Consider the following 18,021-nt stretch of genomic DNA (forward strand, 5'->3'; position numbering starts at 1 on the left):
TTTTATATCTGAGAAAACTAAGGCATTAGTAGTGGTAGAACTACATGTGGATGGAGGCAATTTGTTTCAGTTCTTGCCTAGTGTACTGCTTCCTGAGCAAAGCAAGCAGAGACGAGAGTTGTTGGGGAGGGAGGAGGAGAAGAAGAGAAAAGAAGAGAAAGGAGACCAGAGAGGAGAGTGGAGGAAAGGAGAAGTAGGAAGAGAGAAGGAAGGAAAGGAAAGAAGTGGAAGAGGGGAGACAGAAGTGAGAAGAAGAAAAAGACAAGACAGAATAGGGGAGATGAACAGGGAAGAGGGGTCAGAAGTTCGCCTGAAGGGATGGCTATGGGAACAAGTATCTGCACCTTGAAGAAGACCATAGAAATTTCTGACTGGAAGATAATAGTACTGTATAAGACTGGGAGCGGTGGCTCACACCTGTAATCCCAGCACTTTGGGAGGCTGAGGCAGGAGAATCGCTTGAAGCCAATTCAAGACTGGCGTGGGCAACAAAGTGAGACCCTGTCTCTACAAAAAATAAATTAGCCCGAAGTGGTGGCACACACCTGTAGTCTGAATTACTGGGGAGGCTGAGGTGGGAGGATCCCTTGAGCCCAGGAGTTCCATGTTATTATACCATGAGCTATGGATTGCACCACTGCACCCTTGTGTGGGTGACAGAATGAGACCTGTCTCTTAAAAATCCCAGCTACGGCCGGGCGCGGTGGCTCACGCCTGTAATCCCAGCACTTTGGGAGGCCGAGGCGGGCGGATCACGAGGTCAGGAGATCGAGACCATCCTGGCTAACACGGTGAAACCCCATCTCTACTAAAAAAAATACAAAAAAAAATTAGCCGGGCGAGGTGGCGGGCGCCTGTAGTCCCAGCTAACGCGGGAGGCTGAGGCAGGAGAATGGCGTGAACCCCGGGGGGCGGAGGCTGCAGTGAGCCGAGACTGCGCCACTGCACTCCAGCCTGGGTGAAACAGCGAGACTCCGTGTCAAAAAAAAAAAAAAAAAAAAAAAAAATCCCAGCTACTTGGGAGGCTGAGGCAGTAGAATTTCTTGAACCTGGGAGGCAGAGGTTAAAGTGAGCAGAGATTGCACCATTGCACTCCAGCCTGGGCAACAAGAGTGAAACTCCGTCTCAAAAAAGAAAAAAAGTACTGTATAATTATGATAAGCATTTTACATCAGTTATCTGATTTGATCCTTACAATAGCCAATAAGAGAGATATTGTTATTCCCATTATATCAAGGAGAAGTCCCGGGCTCAGATAGGATGGCTCTTGAGTCATTTCTTCTTCTGCGGGAAGCCTAGAAAAAGAGGATGGTTTTTCACATCCAACGCAATCATTGGGCCCTTCTCATCCTCCCAGAAGAGCCCTCTTTTTTGGGCTGTGTGTGGGCTTGGGTGTGTGTTTGATTAGTCTTTGGCCTTATCCTACTTTTATTTCATTCACCCCTCCTGAGTGAACTGAAAAATGCCCCACCCAACCCCTGTCCTCTTGCAGCTTAAGGCTGAGGGGGAGCCAGGCAAGAAAACCGTATTATAAAATGATTTAGCCAGATGTATTGGGAGCACAAAGCAGAGATTTATCTCCCAGACTGAGGGGGGATGTTTGGGAGATCTGAAGAGGAAAAAGGGCAGTTTCCTTGAGGGAGTAATGCTTGAATTAAATTTTGACACACGAAGTGGAAGAGGAACATACATGAGGCAGAGATCTATGGTGTTGAGGGTATATCCAGAGCTGGCACAAAGTAGGTGGTACTCAGCCGAAAGTAACTGATTGAATAAATGAACTCATGGCCTCTCGTTTGACTTTTTTCCCATATCAACAGAATTGTAGCACTGTTGGATGTATTATTTAATCACCTGGGCAGAAATTCACTGAACTGTGCACATGGTGCACTAGTATGATACACCAGCAACTGAAACAGAACCATCCTCTGTGTCCCACATGATGGGACACTTATAGGAGCTCTTGGGGAGACTAAAAAGAAGATGCCTTAACTCCAGGCTGACATTACAGTTGCCCTATTCATCACATATCTGGAAGTTTGTGCAGTGAACCATCTGCCCAGCCTTTCCCAGAAGCCCTCATAAAGCAGACTAGAGGGGTTAATTGCTAAACCTAGAACTCTAGTGGCACTCCACAGGACATCACCAATCCAGGGAGCTGCTCACAGCTCACAGTAATTCCTTCCTCATCTTCTTACCTTCCCTCAGAAACTCTTGTTACTGACCTGATATCATAAAAATTTGTCCACTTTCTGTGCTGGGGTAATCTGCCCCTGCTTGCAATACTAGTTTTCTTTTGAAGTGCGGGTAAATGAAAGTGAAATTTTTTTACACCCATGTTTCTATTAAAAATTGGAAAATGAAACAGATGTAGCCTTGTATTTACAAAAATTTGCAAAAGAACATGCTCGATTGTGAAAATAAAGAGTAGTCCTACCTCTTTAAGATGCAAAGTGTGCCGATTTAAAAAAAAAATACAATTTAAGCAGCCATTATGAAAGAAATCAAAGGAAGAATTATGACTGGTATAGGGAAAAGGTGCATGATGATAGACTTAAATGTAAAGAAGAGGACTGAAATTTCAACAGGATTTTTAAAAAAGAAATAGAATAAAGGATGGTATTAGGATTCTCCAGAGAAAAAGAATCAACGTGTTTGTGTGTGTGTGTAGAGTGACAGCAAGAGACAGAGATTTATTTTAAGAAATTAGCTCAAGTGATTCTGGAGGCTGACAAGTCCTAAGACCTGCAGTCAGCAAGCTAGAGACCCAAGGCAGCTGATGGTGTAGCTCTGGTCTGAGTTTAAAGGCCCAAGAACCAGGATTGCTGATGGTGTAGTTCCAGGTAGGCTGGCTCAAGAAAGAGCTGACATTTCCATTTGAGCCCAAAGGCAGGGAAAAGCTGATGTTCCAGATCAAAGGCAGTCAGGCAAAAGGAATCTTCCCTTTTTCAGGGGACAGTCAGCTTTCTGTTCAGGCCTTCAACTGATTGGATGAGGCCCACTCACATTAGGGAGGGCAATCTGCTTTTCTCAGTCTACCTATTCAAATGTCAGTCTCCTCCAGAAACATGCTCACAGACACACCCAGAATAATGTTTGACCAAATATCTGTGCACCCCATGGCCCAGTCAAGTTGAAACATAAAATTAACTTTCACAGTGATGCTGTCTAGAAATGGTTGCATATTAAGTGAAAAAAAATTGCTCAGGCAACAAAAACTTTGTATCAAGGGCAAGTTTAAAAAGAAAGTTTATTGGAGGCAAAAGAAAGCACAAGTCCTAAACTGAAACTAACATTTACAAATGTAATATCTGTAGCTTTTACTGCTCAGTATGTTGTAAATATGGCTTAGAGCTTGCAAGACAAGTTATATGAAAAAACCTAAGTTACTTCTGGCATTTTTTCATTGCAGCTGATAAGTGTATAGAAACCTAAAAGCTATTTGTGTTGGAGAGTATTTTGAAATGACTAAAAATTTTTTTTTGGAAATGGTGCTTCAAAAAGGCACATTAGGAAGTGGCTTATTTTTGTGTATGGAGAAGAGGTTTTTTTTTTTTTTTTTTTTTTTAGAACTTTAAAGTACACTTCTCAGAATTGGTAACCATGGCTACAGATGGGACTCCAGTAGGGGTCAGTGTTACCATCAGACTTATGAAATATAAGCACGATGTGACAAGATTTTGTCAAGACACAGAATTTAAGCCAATTTATTGTACCATTAACAAGAAACCACTTTGAGCTCTAAATTTAAAAGCTATACAAATAATAGCTAAGGCATTAACCATGGCGCACACAGTTCATGCTCCAAATAGCTATAGTGGATGTTGAGAACTCAATTTTGAGCTGCTGAAAGAAATTTGCTTATTAATGTCATCAAGGTTAAAATATCCATCTTGGCTCACCAGTGATGGCTGAATCAAAGATTTGGTTCTTGTGGTTGATGATATAACCCCTGTCCCTTAAAAAAAATATAAACAGATTTATTCATATATAACAAAATTATATCTTTGGGAAACTCATCCGGGTAGGAATGATCTAGCTCATTTTTTGCACTGAAACTGGTTTCCAGATATGAAACTTATGGACTAACCCTATATTACAGCACAAAATTGTGAAGTCGAAGACTACGATCCAAAAAAGACACTCTGATTTAAACCCTTAGACTTGATGATGATATTGCTTAATTTGCCTTTTTCAATTGCTACTGCTAGTACGAATAAAAATTACAAAAGGAAGTTTTTGAACAGCAGTGTATTGTATTGAGAACTTGATAATATTGGAACACTAGAATTTTACAAATATCTTGCCAGTAGTTAGTCTAAATTGGAGATTAGCAAACTATGGTCCATGGATGAAATCCGGTCTGCCACCTGTTTTTGTATGCCTCGCAAGCTAAGAATCATTTTTAGATTTTTAAGTATTTGAAAAAACATTTAAATGTGTTGTTGAACAATTAGTGTCAGTCAACAACTTATTTTAGAAAAATAATGTGACCCTTCTTGCGCAGAGTAAAACTCATACCTACCTTGCATGGCACACAGGTTTCTTTGTGATCTTCCCCAACAAGTCTACCCTTGCCATTTTCCACAGCTATGGCAAGTCTTCCATGTGTTTATGGACCCTGGCAGCATTGCATTCTCCTTTCCTTCAGTCTTCTAATGAACTTTCTACTTGAGCTGATATGTTAGCTCTGTGAATTTTTTGGTCTTTCCAAGCAGGGCTAATACCTCTTTCCTCTGGGCTCTCATACCTTTGGTTCATACCTATATTAGGAGACTTTCACATTGTACTGTAATTATTTACTCGTCTGTCTCTTCTACCAATGAACATCTGCAGAGCAGATAACCTGCCTTATTTATCGACCCCAGCACTTAGCACAGTGCCTATTAATATGTAGCTAGGGCATGATTATTGAATGACTAAAAGAATGGATCAGGCTGGGTGCAGTGGCTCACACTTGTAATCCCAACACTTTGGGAGGTCAAGGCAGGTAGATCACCTGAGGTCGGTGGTTCAAGACCAGCCTGGCCAACATGGCGAAACCCCATCTCTACTTAAAAATACAAAAATTAGCCAGGTGTGGTGGCAGGAGCCTGTAATCCCAGCATCTCAGGAAGCTGAGGCAGGGAGAGGTGCTTGAGCCCGGGAGGAAGAGTTTCATTGAGCCAAGATCGCGCCACTGCACTCCAGCCTAGGCAATAGAGCGAGACTCCATCTCGAGAAAAAAAGTCTCAACAAATAAAATAAAATAAAGGATTAGGCATAGTTTTTCCTAGAAATGGGATATGACTGTGATGGTAATTTTACTTTAAGATATCATTTTGTTGAATATAGAAGGATTCATAAAATTCTAAAACTGTAGAATAAGATGTATCCTATCACTTCTTCAATGAAAGCCTACCTTCTATTTTGATTATCTTGAAATACCACAAATCTCTCTAGATTTTGCCCCAATTACTGGTTACCCTTTTGAGTAAAACTACTCCAAAAGTTGTCCACCTTCTGAATTGCCATGTTCTCTCTTTTGATCTCTCGAATCCATTCCAATCTGTTTTACCCCTACCATTGCACTGAAACAGTTCTTGCCTTACTTTGCACTTAACTCAGTCAATTTCTACCCCCTTGAAACATTTTCTTCCCTTAACTTTAAATATCCAATTTATCTTGGTTCTTCTCCTGCCTGACTGCCCCCTCATTCTCAGTCTTTGTTGGTTTCTTTTCTTCTCCAAGATCTCAGGATGTTGGTGCATCCCACGGTTAAATCCTCAGGACTCTTCTGTAACTACTTTTCCTCTTGGGAGATTTTCCCCTGAAATTGTCTGCATAGCTGACATCTCCACTTGAATAATCCAATAGTGTCTCAAACTTAATGTGTCCTTTTAAGACAGAGCTCCTAAAACAATACCTGGTTTGCATTAGACACTCATTAATTAATGTTGACCCAATGAATGATTGCTACTTTAATCTACTTTTTAATTGAGGAATTTAAATTTTCTTCTCATTAGAACTCTTTCAGGAAGGATTGAGAGCTGACAATGTCAAATTTGTTCATTGATAAAAACTTTCCATGAAAGTTGTCTCTGTGGAATTTGCACTGCTGAATAGATTCCCCACTAGGGGGTATGCATGCACCACATACATTTCGAAAACAGTCCTGGTTAAGAAAAATTGAGTGATTAATAAAACAAGTAAGGGCTCTTGGATGTAGCTGTTGTCTGATTTTTCATTTATCTTGTTTGGAGGAAACTTTTTAAAGGTTACATTTATTTTGTAAAGAGAATGAAAATTTTCTAAATGGAAAGAATCAAAGAAAAAATGTACTTATTTTTAGTATGTCTAAATTAAAACAAAACTCACAATTCACTTTTAGGCTGAAGAATTACTTTAAAACATGAATGATTCTCGGTTATAGGCATTATTCTACACTCAGTTCAACTGACTAATGTTTATTGAACACCTAGTATATGGCAGGAGTAAGGAAATATCCCTACCTTTGATAAGTTCACAGTCTAATGGGGAAGACAGTCATGGAAATATGAAGCATGATGCAACAGTAAGTACTATAATAAAGATATTTTAAAAGTGCTTTAAAAGCCTAGAAAGAATGAAATTAACTATGGCGAGGGGTGCTGTCACTGAGGAGACATTCAGGTGTCCCAGACTGCTTTTATCCTAACTGGGCCTCAAAAATGTCTGTGTTGATGGATTTGAGTCCCTGTCTCTAGCATGTGTGTTCTCTGTATTAGTGATCTGTAGCCCCAATAATGGCCACAGGGTAGTATCTGGATATTTATATACAATACTCTTAGTGCTATACTGTCTAAGCATTCTAGTTTTCCTAGTCTTTTCTCACCCAATTCTGGGGGCAAGAGACACCCAGATAATTAGTTTAGTTGAGTGAGGAAATGGGGTACAAATGTGAGAGACTGAAAAATTTGGAGAAATGAAAGAGTAGCCCTTTGGAAGTCCACTGCACTGGGCATGGGAGGCCATCAGACCCCCAATAGACATGATATCAGCATGCTTGACTGACTAGTGAGTTGCCAATGAACGCTATGGCTTAGGAAGCTTTATTCGTGCTTCTTAAAGTACATCTAGGTTGTCAGGGTATGACGGTTTAAGGGAAAACAAACTATCCTAAGCTTATGTCCTATGGAGGGATATGTGTGGGTTTTCATAGATGGGATTAAACATATGCATTTAGATGAGCTAGATGAGTACCTAGAGGGAAGAGGGCTGATAAAAAGACAGTAACTATGCTGTAGGACTCCACAGCTCTTCTGCACTCCCCCAGAGCAGTTCTTAGAGCAGGAGATTGCCAGTTGGAAACCTCAGAAAGCTGTATTCTCAGGTGCCCTCACTGACAATCTTATGAGAATGCTATTGTAGGCAATGAGAGTATAGATAATAATTAGTACTTCTAAATGCAGTAATTTTTTTAAATGCAAGGAATAAAAGGGATAAAAACTAAAGACATGATTTGATTTAGATGCCAACACTTTACTTACTGTCTCTGGTATAACTGTCGAAGAGTGGGTGGGCAGCAGGAGGGAAGAAGGAAGCAACACCTTGATATGGCTTTTAAACACCAGAAAACTAAGGACAGAACAAACAACAAATTTAGATGAATATTTAGATATTTTATGAATATTTTGTGAAGCTATATCTTTAGTATTTCTTTGTGAGAAAATTATGGAAAAGTATACACTAGATTTTGGCATTTTTATGAGGACACAATTATTTGTTAGTGAAGGTTAAAGGGAAACTGAAAGAATTCCAGATTGCTCTGTCAGGATTTTGGAATAACATAATGATAGATGAAATTTAAACTCAACATAAGCAAAGTAATGCTGCAGAAGCCGAGATTTTCAATAACTATGTTTATGCATTGTGACAGCTTATAAATTAAAAACCTAGCAACTCTTAGGAAATACACTCAGCCATCACTAGGGATAATATAATACAGGTGACTGTTCTATAAAAAAGGGAGCTTAGACTTGATGCTATATTGACAATGAAGGAGGTAGTAATTTAAAAAATAGTATTTTAATGATTATTTGCTGTATTTATATGTCACACAATTTAAAATTTGTTATGGAATAAACATTTGTTTCCTCCAAAAAATTGGTATGTTGAAATCCTGCTCCCCATTGTGATGGCATTAGGTGTGGGAGAGCATCTCATTGTGGTTTTGATTTGCATTTGCTCTGATGGTTAGGGATGATGAGCATTTTTTCATGTTTGCTGGCCACCTGTATGTCTTCTGGTGAGAAGTGTCTGTTCGTGTCCTTTGCCCACTTTTTAATGGGATTATTTGTTTCTTGCTTGTTCCTTCATTTAAGTTATAGATTCTGAACATTAAGCCTTTGTCAGATGGGAGAGGGAAGATGATTCAGGAGATGATTAAGTCACGAGGGCAGAACCCTCCTGAATGGGATTAGTACCCTCATAAAAGGGACCCTAGGCCAGGCGTGGTGGCTCACACCTGTAATCCCAGCACTTTGGGAGGCTGAGGCAGGCGGATCACTTGAGGTTAAGAGTTTGAGGCCAGCCTGGCCAACATGGTGAAACCCGGTCCCTACTAAAAACAATACAAAAATTAGGCAGGTGTGGTGGCATGTGCCTGTAATCCCAGCTACTTGGGAAGCTGAGGCAGGAGAATCGCTTGAACCTGGGAGGTTGAGGTTGCAGTGAGCTGAGATCGCGCCATTGCACTCCAGCCTGGGTGACAGAGCAAGACCCTGTCTCAAAAAAAAAAAAAAAAAAAAAAGACCCAGAGAGCTCTCCTACCCCCTTTGCCAGGTGAGGACACAGCAAGATGGCTGTCTATAAGCCAGGAAATTGTCCCTCACCAGACACTGAATTTACTGTTGCCTTGATCTTGGTAAATGTTTGTTGTTAAGCCACCCAGGCTATGATATTTTTGTTATGGCATCCCAAAGGGACTAAAACAAGACAAAAGCAAAAACTAGAAGCTGTTGTGAAATATAAATGGGCTACGTGAGGGCTGTAAGAGTGTAGGTGGTAAATCATATTGACTAGAGGTTTAACTACAAATAAAACAATTAATTTTCAAAATCTGTGTGTAATTACTGTGGAATATTATTTGACAGAGCCAAGACAGAATATATAAGCTGAACTGATTAGGGTATTCAAGGGGAAGAATACAAAAGTCAAAGTAAGTTAAAATGAGTTGAAAGGTTAAAATGAAAAAAATGTCAAAAGTATCTTGGGGAATATACTACATGAAGGAATTTTTAAAAGTTAAATTTTAAAAGGAATTTTTAAAAGGAATTTTTAGGACAATTCCAAACCTCAAAATAAAAAATGGAGACATTTCAATGCAGTCACATATGATCTTGGATAAGTTATAAAATTTCTCCCAGCCTCTATTTTCTCCTCTGCACTGAAGGGTGAACAAATGGTTTCTTAGATGCATTCCAGCAACAAACTATTTGTCTTCTGTCTGAGATTTCCTCAGGGGATATCTCCCAAGATCCCCAGTGGATGCCTAAAACCCCAGATAGTACCCAATCGTATATATACTATGTTTTTTTTTCGATCTGATAAGAGAGAGGGCTACTAAGTGACTAATGGTGGGTAGCATATACAGTGTGGATATGTTGGAAAAGGGATGATTCATATCCTGGGTAAGACAGAGAGAGATTTCATCACGCTACTCAGAATAGTGTGCAATTGACAACTTACACATTGTTTATTTCTGAAATTTTCCATTTAATATTTTCGGACCATGGTTCACCACAGATAATTGAAACCAAGAAAAGCGAAACAGAGAATAACTAACATAAGTAAGGTTGAAGAAATTTCCTCTTCCATCTTCTTAACTATTAGATAATATTGCTTTGTGGCCTAGGTATTATCTTCCACTCTTCCTCTGACTCAATGGATTGGTTTGCTTATCCTAGGCAGAAAGGAGCCTCTGAAATGCTGATCACAGCGAAAGAGCTGTGAACATTGGCCCACCATTAGGGCTTTTCTTTTTTCATTAAAACTTTTTTTGAATGTGTACAGGGAAGAATATGGGCATAGTAATCAGATAAACTTGGGTTTGAAACATAATTATTCCTTACCAGCTGATTGCAAGAGCTAACAAGCTTCCTTATCTGGAAAAACAGGGCTAATACCCACCTTGAAGAATGAAAGTACTATTCAGCACTCTGATCAATATACTTTGAGGTTTTTATTCCTTTTCTTCTTATTTATAATCCACTAGGGCCTAACAAGAAAACAGATTTGATTATTTTTAGAGTCTTAAACTAAAGAAATCACTGCTGGCTTCCAATGAAACCTTCAAACAAAATGGAATGAAGCAAGTCTCACAAATAATAAAAATCAGCTGCTCTGACAGGGTTTGGATACCAAGGGGAATTTTAGCCAATAGGTATTAAATCAACATACACCTCCAGGATTCCTTTATAGAAGAGTATAACCGGTCATTTCTTTGCTTATGTGTAAGACTTCCAGAATGCTACGGGAAAATTAACTCTCTTTTCAATATATTAGGCTTTGAAGTCTAAATATAAAGGCAATCAGGGTCTATTTTCAGAGCGGAGAGGACTGTTTCTAGACATCCAGGAAGGATTAGTCCAAACGGGTGTAACCCCCTGGAGGCCTTGTCCCCAGAGCATCCTCATCTCCTAGGTGCCAGGGGCTTAAGGAATCCCCCTCCCTCCTTTTTTTCTTTCTTCCTCCTCTCGGAGCTCCCACCCTCACCCCATTCGACTGCTTCTTTTCCGTCTTCGCTTCTTCCCATAAGCGGTCAAAATAGAAAATGGAAGTACCTATTTGTTGCTTAGTGTAGTGCTCAGAGAGGTTTTTGTTGTTGTTGTTTAATTAAGAAAAATAAAATCCCCCTCTAGGTTCTTCATTTCGCAATGAGCCCGAACATCCGCGGGCTCATTAGGCCTCTTAACAAAAGAAAAATGCCCCCACTGAACTGTGGCTGACTACTGTGCGGAGGCTGGGGTCGGCCGGAGTGGTTCTGAGTATCTATCATGCGGCATGGACAGCTTCCCGGGCGAAGGGACCCGGGATCCCGGGAGGCGCGTGCAGCGCCGCCCCCTCACAGTAGGGAGGCGCGGGAGAGGCGGCGGTCCCTGCCCAGCCTGGGTATCCCGTCCCAGGAGCGCGAGGGAGCGGGCAGCGGCCGGAGGCGGCGGCAGCGGCGAGGACGCGGCGCGGCTGCCGCAGGGGAGCGGCGGCGGCGGCGGCGGCGGGCGCGAGGGGCGGGGCGCACTCGCAACTTCTGCCGCTGCCGCTGCCGCTGCCGCCCGGGCGCTCTCGGCCCAGCCGAGCTGTTGCTGCGAACTGTGGAGCTGCCGGCGGAGCCCGGCGCGAGCTCCCTCGACTCCGCGCGTCCCAGGCGTCCCTCGGGCGCCGAGGCGCCTCCCGCAGGGAGTCCCCGTGAGGCCGCGCTGCCGCGTTACCCGCAGCGGCCGGGGGTCCGGGGAGTGCGGGACTCCGAGACCGAGCCAGGCGCCCCCCAGCGGTCGGCGCGGGCCCCATGGCTGGGCCGGGCGGAGCGGAACCGGCGAGGTGAAGCCCCGGGGCCGGCAGCCGGAGCGCGTGGCGGGGGCGCCGGCTCCATGGGCAGCTGCACACGGCGGCGCGATGATGGACGTTAACAGCAGCGGCCGCCCGGACCTCTACGGGCACCTCCGCTCTTTCCTTCTGCCAGAAGTGGGGCGCGGGCTGCCCGACCTGAGCCCCGACGGTGGCGCCGACCCGGTCGCGGGCTCCTGGGCGCCGCACCTGCTGAGCGAGGTGACAGCCAGCCCGGCGCCCACCTGGGACGCGCCCCCGGACAATGCCTCCGGCTGTGGGGAACAGATCAACTACGGCAGAGCCGAGAAAGTTGTGATCGGCTCCATCCTGACGCTCATCACGCTGCTGACGATCGCGGGCAACTGCCTGGTGGTGATCTCTGTGTGCTTCGTCAAGAAGCTCCGCCAGCCTTCCAACTACCTGATCGTGTCTCTGGCGCTGGCCGACCTCTCGGTGGCTGTGGCGGTCATGCCCTTCGTCAGCGTCACCGACCTCATCGGGGGCAAGTGGATCTTTGGCCACTTTTTCTGTAATGTCTTCATCGCCATGGACGTCATGTGCTGCACGGCCTCGATCATGACCCTGTGCGTGATAAGCATTGACAGGTAAGGGCCGGACCGCCCCGTCCCAGGCTCTGGCTGGGGACCGGCTGGCAGCTCAGCCCCGCGCGCTCTCCTTTCCTGGGAGGATCAAGCCAGACTTCAAGGCGGGATGAAGGGCTGCGCTTAAAACACCGCTCCCCCCAAATCCACCCTGCACCAACCAAACTTCGGTTACGGCATAGCCTATGCACATCTTTAAAAGAAAAACCCGAAATGTTCTGCTTTACTGTAGTGACGAATTTAAGACCAAAGTTAAGAGTATTTTAAGCCTTAGCATTTCCACCAGGGGGTCCCTTGCCTTGGTTTTTGGAAGGAAGGGATTTGATGCTCCCTGACTTGATCAAGCCTTGCTGTGAGCCTTAAAGAGTCATTAAAAAAAAAATTCAGTCGGAGAAAAGCCACCTTGCTTCCCTCATTGTGGGAGCTACTCCCTAGGCCAGTGAAAAGACCTTGGATGGCTCTAGAATTGGGGTCTGCATGTCTTAGACATTGCATCCTTATGATGGTCAGTTCGGAATCGCGTTCTTGCTTGTGGAAGTCTGGTTTTAATGTTTGATAATGCTGTCTGTATCTTGCGAGCTTACTGACTGGAGCCTTACTCCAGGTCTGAATGGCTGGTTCTAGCCTTTCATCATAGCCCTTGGGAACCTTCTCTTGAGAACTCCCCCATTGGAGTAATTGAAACAGAGGCTGACCATCTGTCAGGGATGCTAGGGGAAAAATTCCTGCCTTGGGTGTCATATTGAACTAGGAGACCCACAGGGTTTCTTCAGACTGTAAGGTTACAGGCTTTTGAAATGGAGCTAGTCTTTGACCCTTGAAATATTATGCAGTTGACAACTTCAAGTATGGTCTCAATCCTCTTTGGCCTAAAACTCTATTTCACTTGAAACTGAAATATGAGACCTTAATATTCACACTCAGAATTTTGCCGGTGTTTCAGAACTAGTATCCTGTTGTGTTTAATGATACAGAGAAATGGTTGCTTATTTTCTTAGTGGATCTATAGAACCTTTATAAATGTAGACCTTTCAGCCTAGGGGAAATAATTGATGCCTCCACACTTAAAATGACAGTGCCTCAAAGGATGGTCTAGCATGAAACTGAGATTTTCCTTTTTTTCTTCTTGAAAACACTGCTGTTTGTGGTTTGCTGGTACTTAAAATGTTATGCTGTGTATGTTTTTTTGCTTGACCAGGGTTTATAGTTACTAAATAAAGGAAATAATAGAAAAGGGAATATTTTCAAGAAGAAAAACACATTGTAGCTCCATTTAGCTAACAATTTAGGTTATTTTTCTTTAAATTGATTCTACCATTTTATATATCATGGTAGAAGCTGCTGACAGCAAACAAGGAATTATTTAAGAGCAGAGCATGAACTGCATATGTGAGAATATTAGCACCAAATTTGGCAGCTGAAGTTCTGAATTACATAGTTAAGAATGACAAAAACATATGCATTTACAGTCAGGCTGTGGCAACTGGAATTAGGAGAGTGCACTCAATACACATAGTAAGTAAATACATGAATTATAAGCACAGAAATCTGACTGCTCAGCCAACCAAAACAGAGCATCCTGCATGAATGGAGTCCTTTTAAGTGGAACTTAGTGTAATAAAACAAATAACGGTTTATGCTGCAAGTACTGTATTTATAACCATTTTTTAAAATTTCACAGTTGATAAATGTTACATAAATAGTACCTTGTGCTAATTTGTCTCCTAAGACAGCCAGTGTTTCTCTTCTTCTGGGCTACATTGAGGTTTGGCTGAGATCACCTTGTGATTCCTATACATGAGCTAAAGGCATTCTTCACTCAGCGTGCGTGTGTGACTTAGCATCGGCAGGCATGTCCTGAATACCGCGAAGAGATTAATCCTTCTTGGCAAGAGCTTAAAATTTTGTTGTTAACTATATTCTTATGATTGTCACAAATTGTGGTAACATAGGCATATAGATTCTCCTTTTACCTATGAGAATTGCCCCATTGGTGAATTCTGCTTAAAAATTATTTTAGAAGATCAGCATATCATTTCTTTAGAGAAAATGAAGAATTGATAAAATTGGAAGACACAGACTAATTTTCTTCCAAGAACACTGAGAACTAAAAATGAGAAAAAAGGAAAATATATTATTTCTGAAAAGCATGTTTTCTGCAATTCCGTTGTAGAATATGACAGATGATATTAAATGTGCTGTGAAAATATGTAAAAAAAATTATCTTCATTCATTCCCTTGTTCATTCCCTCTTGAGTACCTAATATAGGTTACACCGTGCTTTGTGCATCATAATCAAAGATTAATTACAATATTGTTGCTTTTGTGCTCATACTGTATTTTGAGAGTTTGGATATCTGTTGGGCATTTAGCCTGTCTAAAATGGAACCTTTCATTTTTCTTAACCACTCCCCACCACACTGGGATGCTTTTCTAATGTAATGCCATACTGTTTTTCACAGGCTTCAGAGCTCCCATCCCGTGTCTTTTTCAGAAAATGACTTGTATTCATTGAAAAAGTAGCAGCCATCAGATGAGAACTGTCCTGCATATGTACCCTTCTTTTTACTTCTTTCCAGTTAAAAAGCAAAAAGACATTGTGAGCCAGCAAATACCAAACTACTTGGACTTTATATTCCATCTCCCCACCTTCTCAAGGACTTTGTTCCTTCATTGTTTCTTCATGGATGGTCTTTTTTGTTGTTGTTGTTTTGTTGTTTTTTTGGGGGGGTGGGGGGCGGGGACAGAATCTCACTCTGTTACCCAGGCTGGAGTGCAGTGGTCCGATCTCTGCTCACTGCACCCTCTGCCTCCTGGGTTCAGGTGATTCTTGTGCCTCAGCCCCTGCAAATACCTAGGATTACAGGTGCACGCCACCACGCCCGGCTAATTTTTGAATTTTAGTAGACACGGGGTTTTGCCATGTTGGCAAACTCGTGACATCAACTGATCCGCCCACCTCGGCCTCCCAAAGTGCTGGGATTACAGGTGTGAGCCACCATGCCCAGCTCATTGATGGTCTTTCTTCAGCTTTTCCTTTCTACTGTGTCAGGTTCGTTTTTCTATCTTTTAAAACCCTTCTTTGGCCTCTGGCCTCACTTCTTCCTCCAGCCACTGCTCTGCTTCACAGTTAAGCTGCTCAAAGAATTGTATCCATAAGTTGTGTTTTCTTCCTTACACTTTAGATAGATGACTTGGATGCTCATCAGGTTTACTGCAATTTTCTAATTGGCTTTCCTGGTTCCACTTCTGTCCAGCCCCAATCTATTCCCTAAGAAGAAGCAAGAATGGTCTATTTAGAAACTTTTTAAAGTGAGATAATTTACATATAATGACATGCACAGATGTTAAATATTCAATTTGTATGTTGACAAATATATATACCTCTGTGACCAACGTTCTAATCAAGATATGGAATATCTTGTCATCCAAGAAAGTTCCCTTGTGCTAATTTAAGAATGATCTTTTAAAAATAGAAATCAAATTACCAGCCAGATGTGGTGACTCACAACTGTAATCCCAGCACTTTGGGAGGCCGAGGCTGGAGGATTGCTGGAGCCCTGGAGTTCAAGACCAGCCTGGGCAACATAGGGAGACTCCCATCTCTACGGAAAAAAAAAAAAAAAAAAAAAAGAAAAGAAAGAAAAAAGCCAGGCATGGTGGCAAATGCCTGTGGTCTCAATTACTTGGGAAGCTGAGGTGGGAGGATCACTTTGGCCCAGGAGGTTGAGGCTGCAGTGAGCCATGATTACACCACTGCACTCTAGCCTGGGCAATAGAGTGAGTCTCTTTTGTCTTAAAAAAAAAAAAAAAAAAGAAAGAAATCAAATTACTTCTTATGTATAGTTTTAAAACATGAAAAATAGTTTTACATATCATTTGGGGAGCTTGTAGAAAGAATAAAAGTATAAAATAGTGCAAGGGAGTGGTTGACACCAAATTCAGGACAGTGGTTTATCTCTGGTGGGGTGGGTGGAGATGTAATCAGTAGTATATATATCACCTATATTGGTAATGTTTTGTTTCTTAATCTTGGTGGTGGATATAGACTTATTATCCTTTCTATAACTTTTTGTATGACTGAAATATTTGTTAAAACTTTTTGAAATTCATATAGAAAAGTATATGTATGTGCACAATTCTAAGTAAGAAGCTTGATGAATTTCCACATCCATGTAAACAACTATATTAAGAAATAGAACACTGGCAACCTCCCAGAGGTCCCCTCCTCTCCTTTTCTAGTTTCTATTGCCTGCAAAGAGAACCATTGTCCTGACATTAGCATCATACATTGGGGTATTGCTTGGCTAGAACTTCATATAAATGGAATTGTATAGTATGTACTCTTTTGAATCTGGCTTCTATTTCTCAACATAATGTCTGTAAGAGTCATCTGTAGTTTTTAGCCTATCAGTGGTTCATTCATTTTTATTGATAAGTAGTATTCCATTGTATAAATATACCATAATTTGCTTATCCATTCACTGTAGATGGACATTTGAGTTTTTTCTAGTTTCTGGCTATCTCTAATAGTGCTGCTCTGAACATTTATTTGTGTACAGGTCATTTGTGGATGTGTTTAAATTTATTTTGGGGAAATACAATCCTAGGTAATAAGGTACTTTGGAACATTTTAATTTTATCTATCCCCTCACACCTTTTATGTTATTATTGTCATTCATTTTATGTCTACAGATTATTAAAACCCATTAGATATTATTTTTATTGTTGTAACAGTCAGTATTCATTCTTCTTTGCCTACATGTTCATCTTTTCCATTGTTCTTTTTTTTGCATTACTACATTTTCATCTGAGATCATTTTCTTCTGCCCAATTAGATGCCTGTTAGCATTATTATTTTTTTAAATTAAAAACTTTTTTTTTTTTTTTTTTACTTTACATAAAGAGACAGAGTCTCGCTATGTTGCCCAGGCTGGTCTTGAACTCCTGGCCTCAAGTAATTCTCTCACCCTGGCTTCCCAAAGTGCTGAGATTACAGATATGAGCCATCATGCCCGGCCCAGCATTATTTTTTTACTGAATGCATTAGTGTGTTCTCATGCTGCTAATAAAGACATACGCAAGACTGGGTAATTTATAAAGGAAAGAGGTTTAATTGACTCACAGTTCCACATGGCTGGAGAGGCCTCACAATCATGGTGGAAGGTGAAGGGGAAGCAAGACATGTCTTTCATGGCAGCAGGCAAGAGACAGCTTGTGCACGGGAACTCCCATTTATAAAACCATCAGATCTTGTGAGACTTATTCACTACCAGGAGAATGGTATGGGGGAAACCACCCCCATGATTCAGTTATCTCCACCTGGCTCTGCCCTTGGCATGTGGGGATTATTACAATTCAAGGTGAGATTTGGGTGGGGACACAGCCAAACCATATTACTGAGGGTTTGCTAGTGACAAATCCTCTCAATTCTTACTTGTCTGAAAATGTCTTTGTTTCAGCTTCTTTCTTTTTTTCTTTTCTTTTTTTTTTTTAAGACAGAGTCTCACTCTGTCGCCTAGGCTGGAGTGTAGTGGCGCGATCTCAGCTCACTGCAAGCTCCACCTCCTGGACTCACGCCATTCTCCTGCCTTAGCCTCCTGAGTAGCTGGGACTACAGGTGTCTGCCACCACGCCCTGCTAATTTTTGTATTTTTAGTAGAGATGGGATTTCACCGTGTTAACCAGGATGGTCTTGATCTCCTGACCTCGTGATCCGCCTGCCTCGGCCTCCCAAAGTGCTGGGATTGCAGGTGTGAGCCAACGTACCCAGCCTCAGCTTCATTTTTGAATGATATTTTCACTGAGTATGGAATTTTATATTTCTAGTTTTTTTCCCCAGAACTTTAAAACA

At 41.9% G+C, this 18,021-nt stretch overlaps 1 protein-coding gene across 3 annotated transcripts in view; it reads left to right on the forward strand.

The window, feature by feature from the left end:
- The first annotated feature begins 11,253 nt into the window (after window positions 1-11,253).
- Window positions 11,254-18,021, forward strand: part of HTR7 (5-hydroxytryptamine receptor 7) — a 113,835-nt gene continuing 107,067 nt past the window's right edge. For all 3 annotated transcript variants that reach the window (XM_032170184.2, XM_058435775.1, XM_032170193.2), the window contains exon 1: window positions 11,254-12,170. In XM_032170184.2, coding sequence (XP_032026075.1) covers window positions 11,632-12,170 — 539 coding nt within the window. In that variant the 5' untranslated portion in view covers window positions 11,254-11,631. The remainder of the gene's footprint in view (window positions 12,171-18,021) is intronic.

Source organism: Hylobates moloch, unplaced genomic scaffold (genome assembly GCF_009828535.3).
Source record: "Hylobates moloch isolate HMO894 unplaced genomic scaffold, HMol_V3 SCAFFOLD_3, whole genome shotgun sequence".
NCBI classification, from domain to species: domain Eukaryota; kingdom Metazoa; phylum Chordata; class Mammalia; order Primates; family Hylobatidae; genus Hylobates; species Hylobates moloch.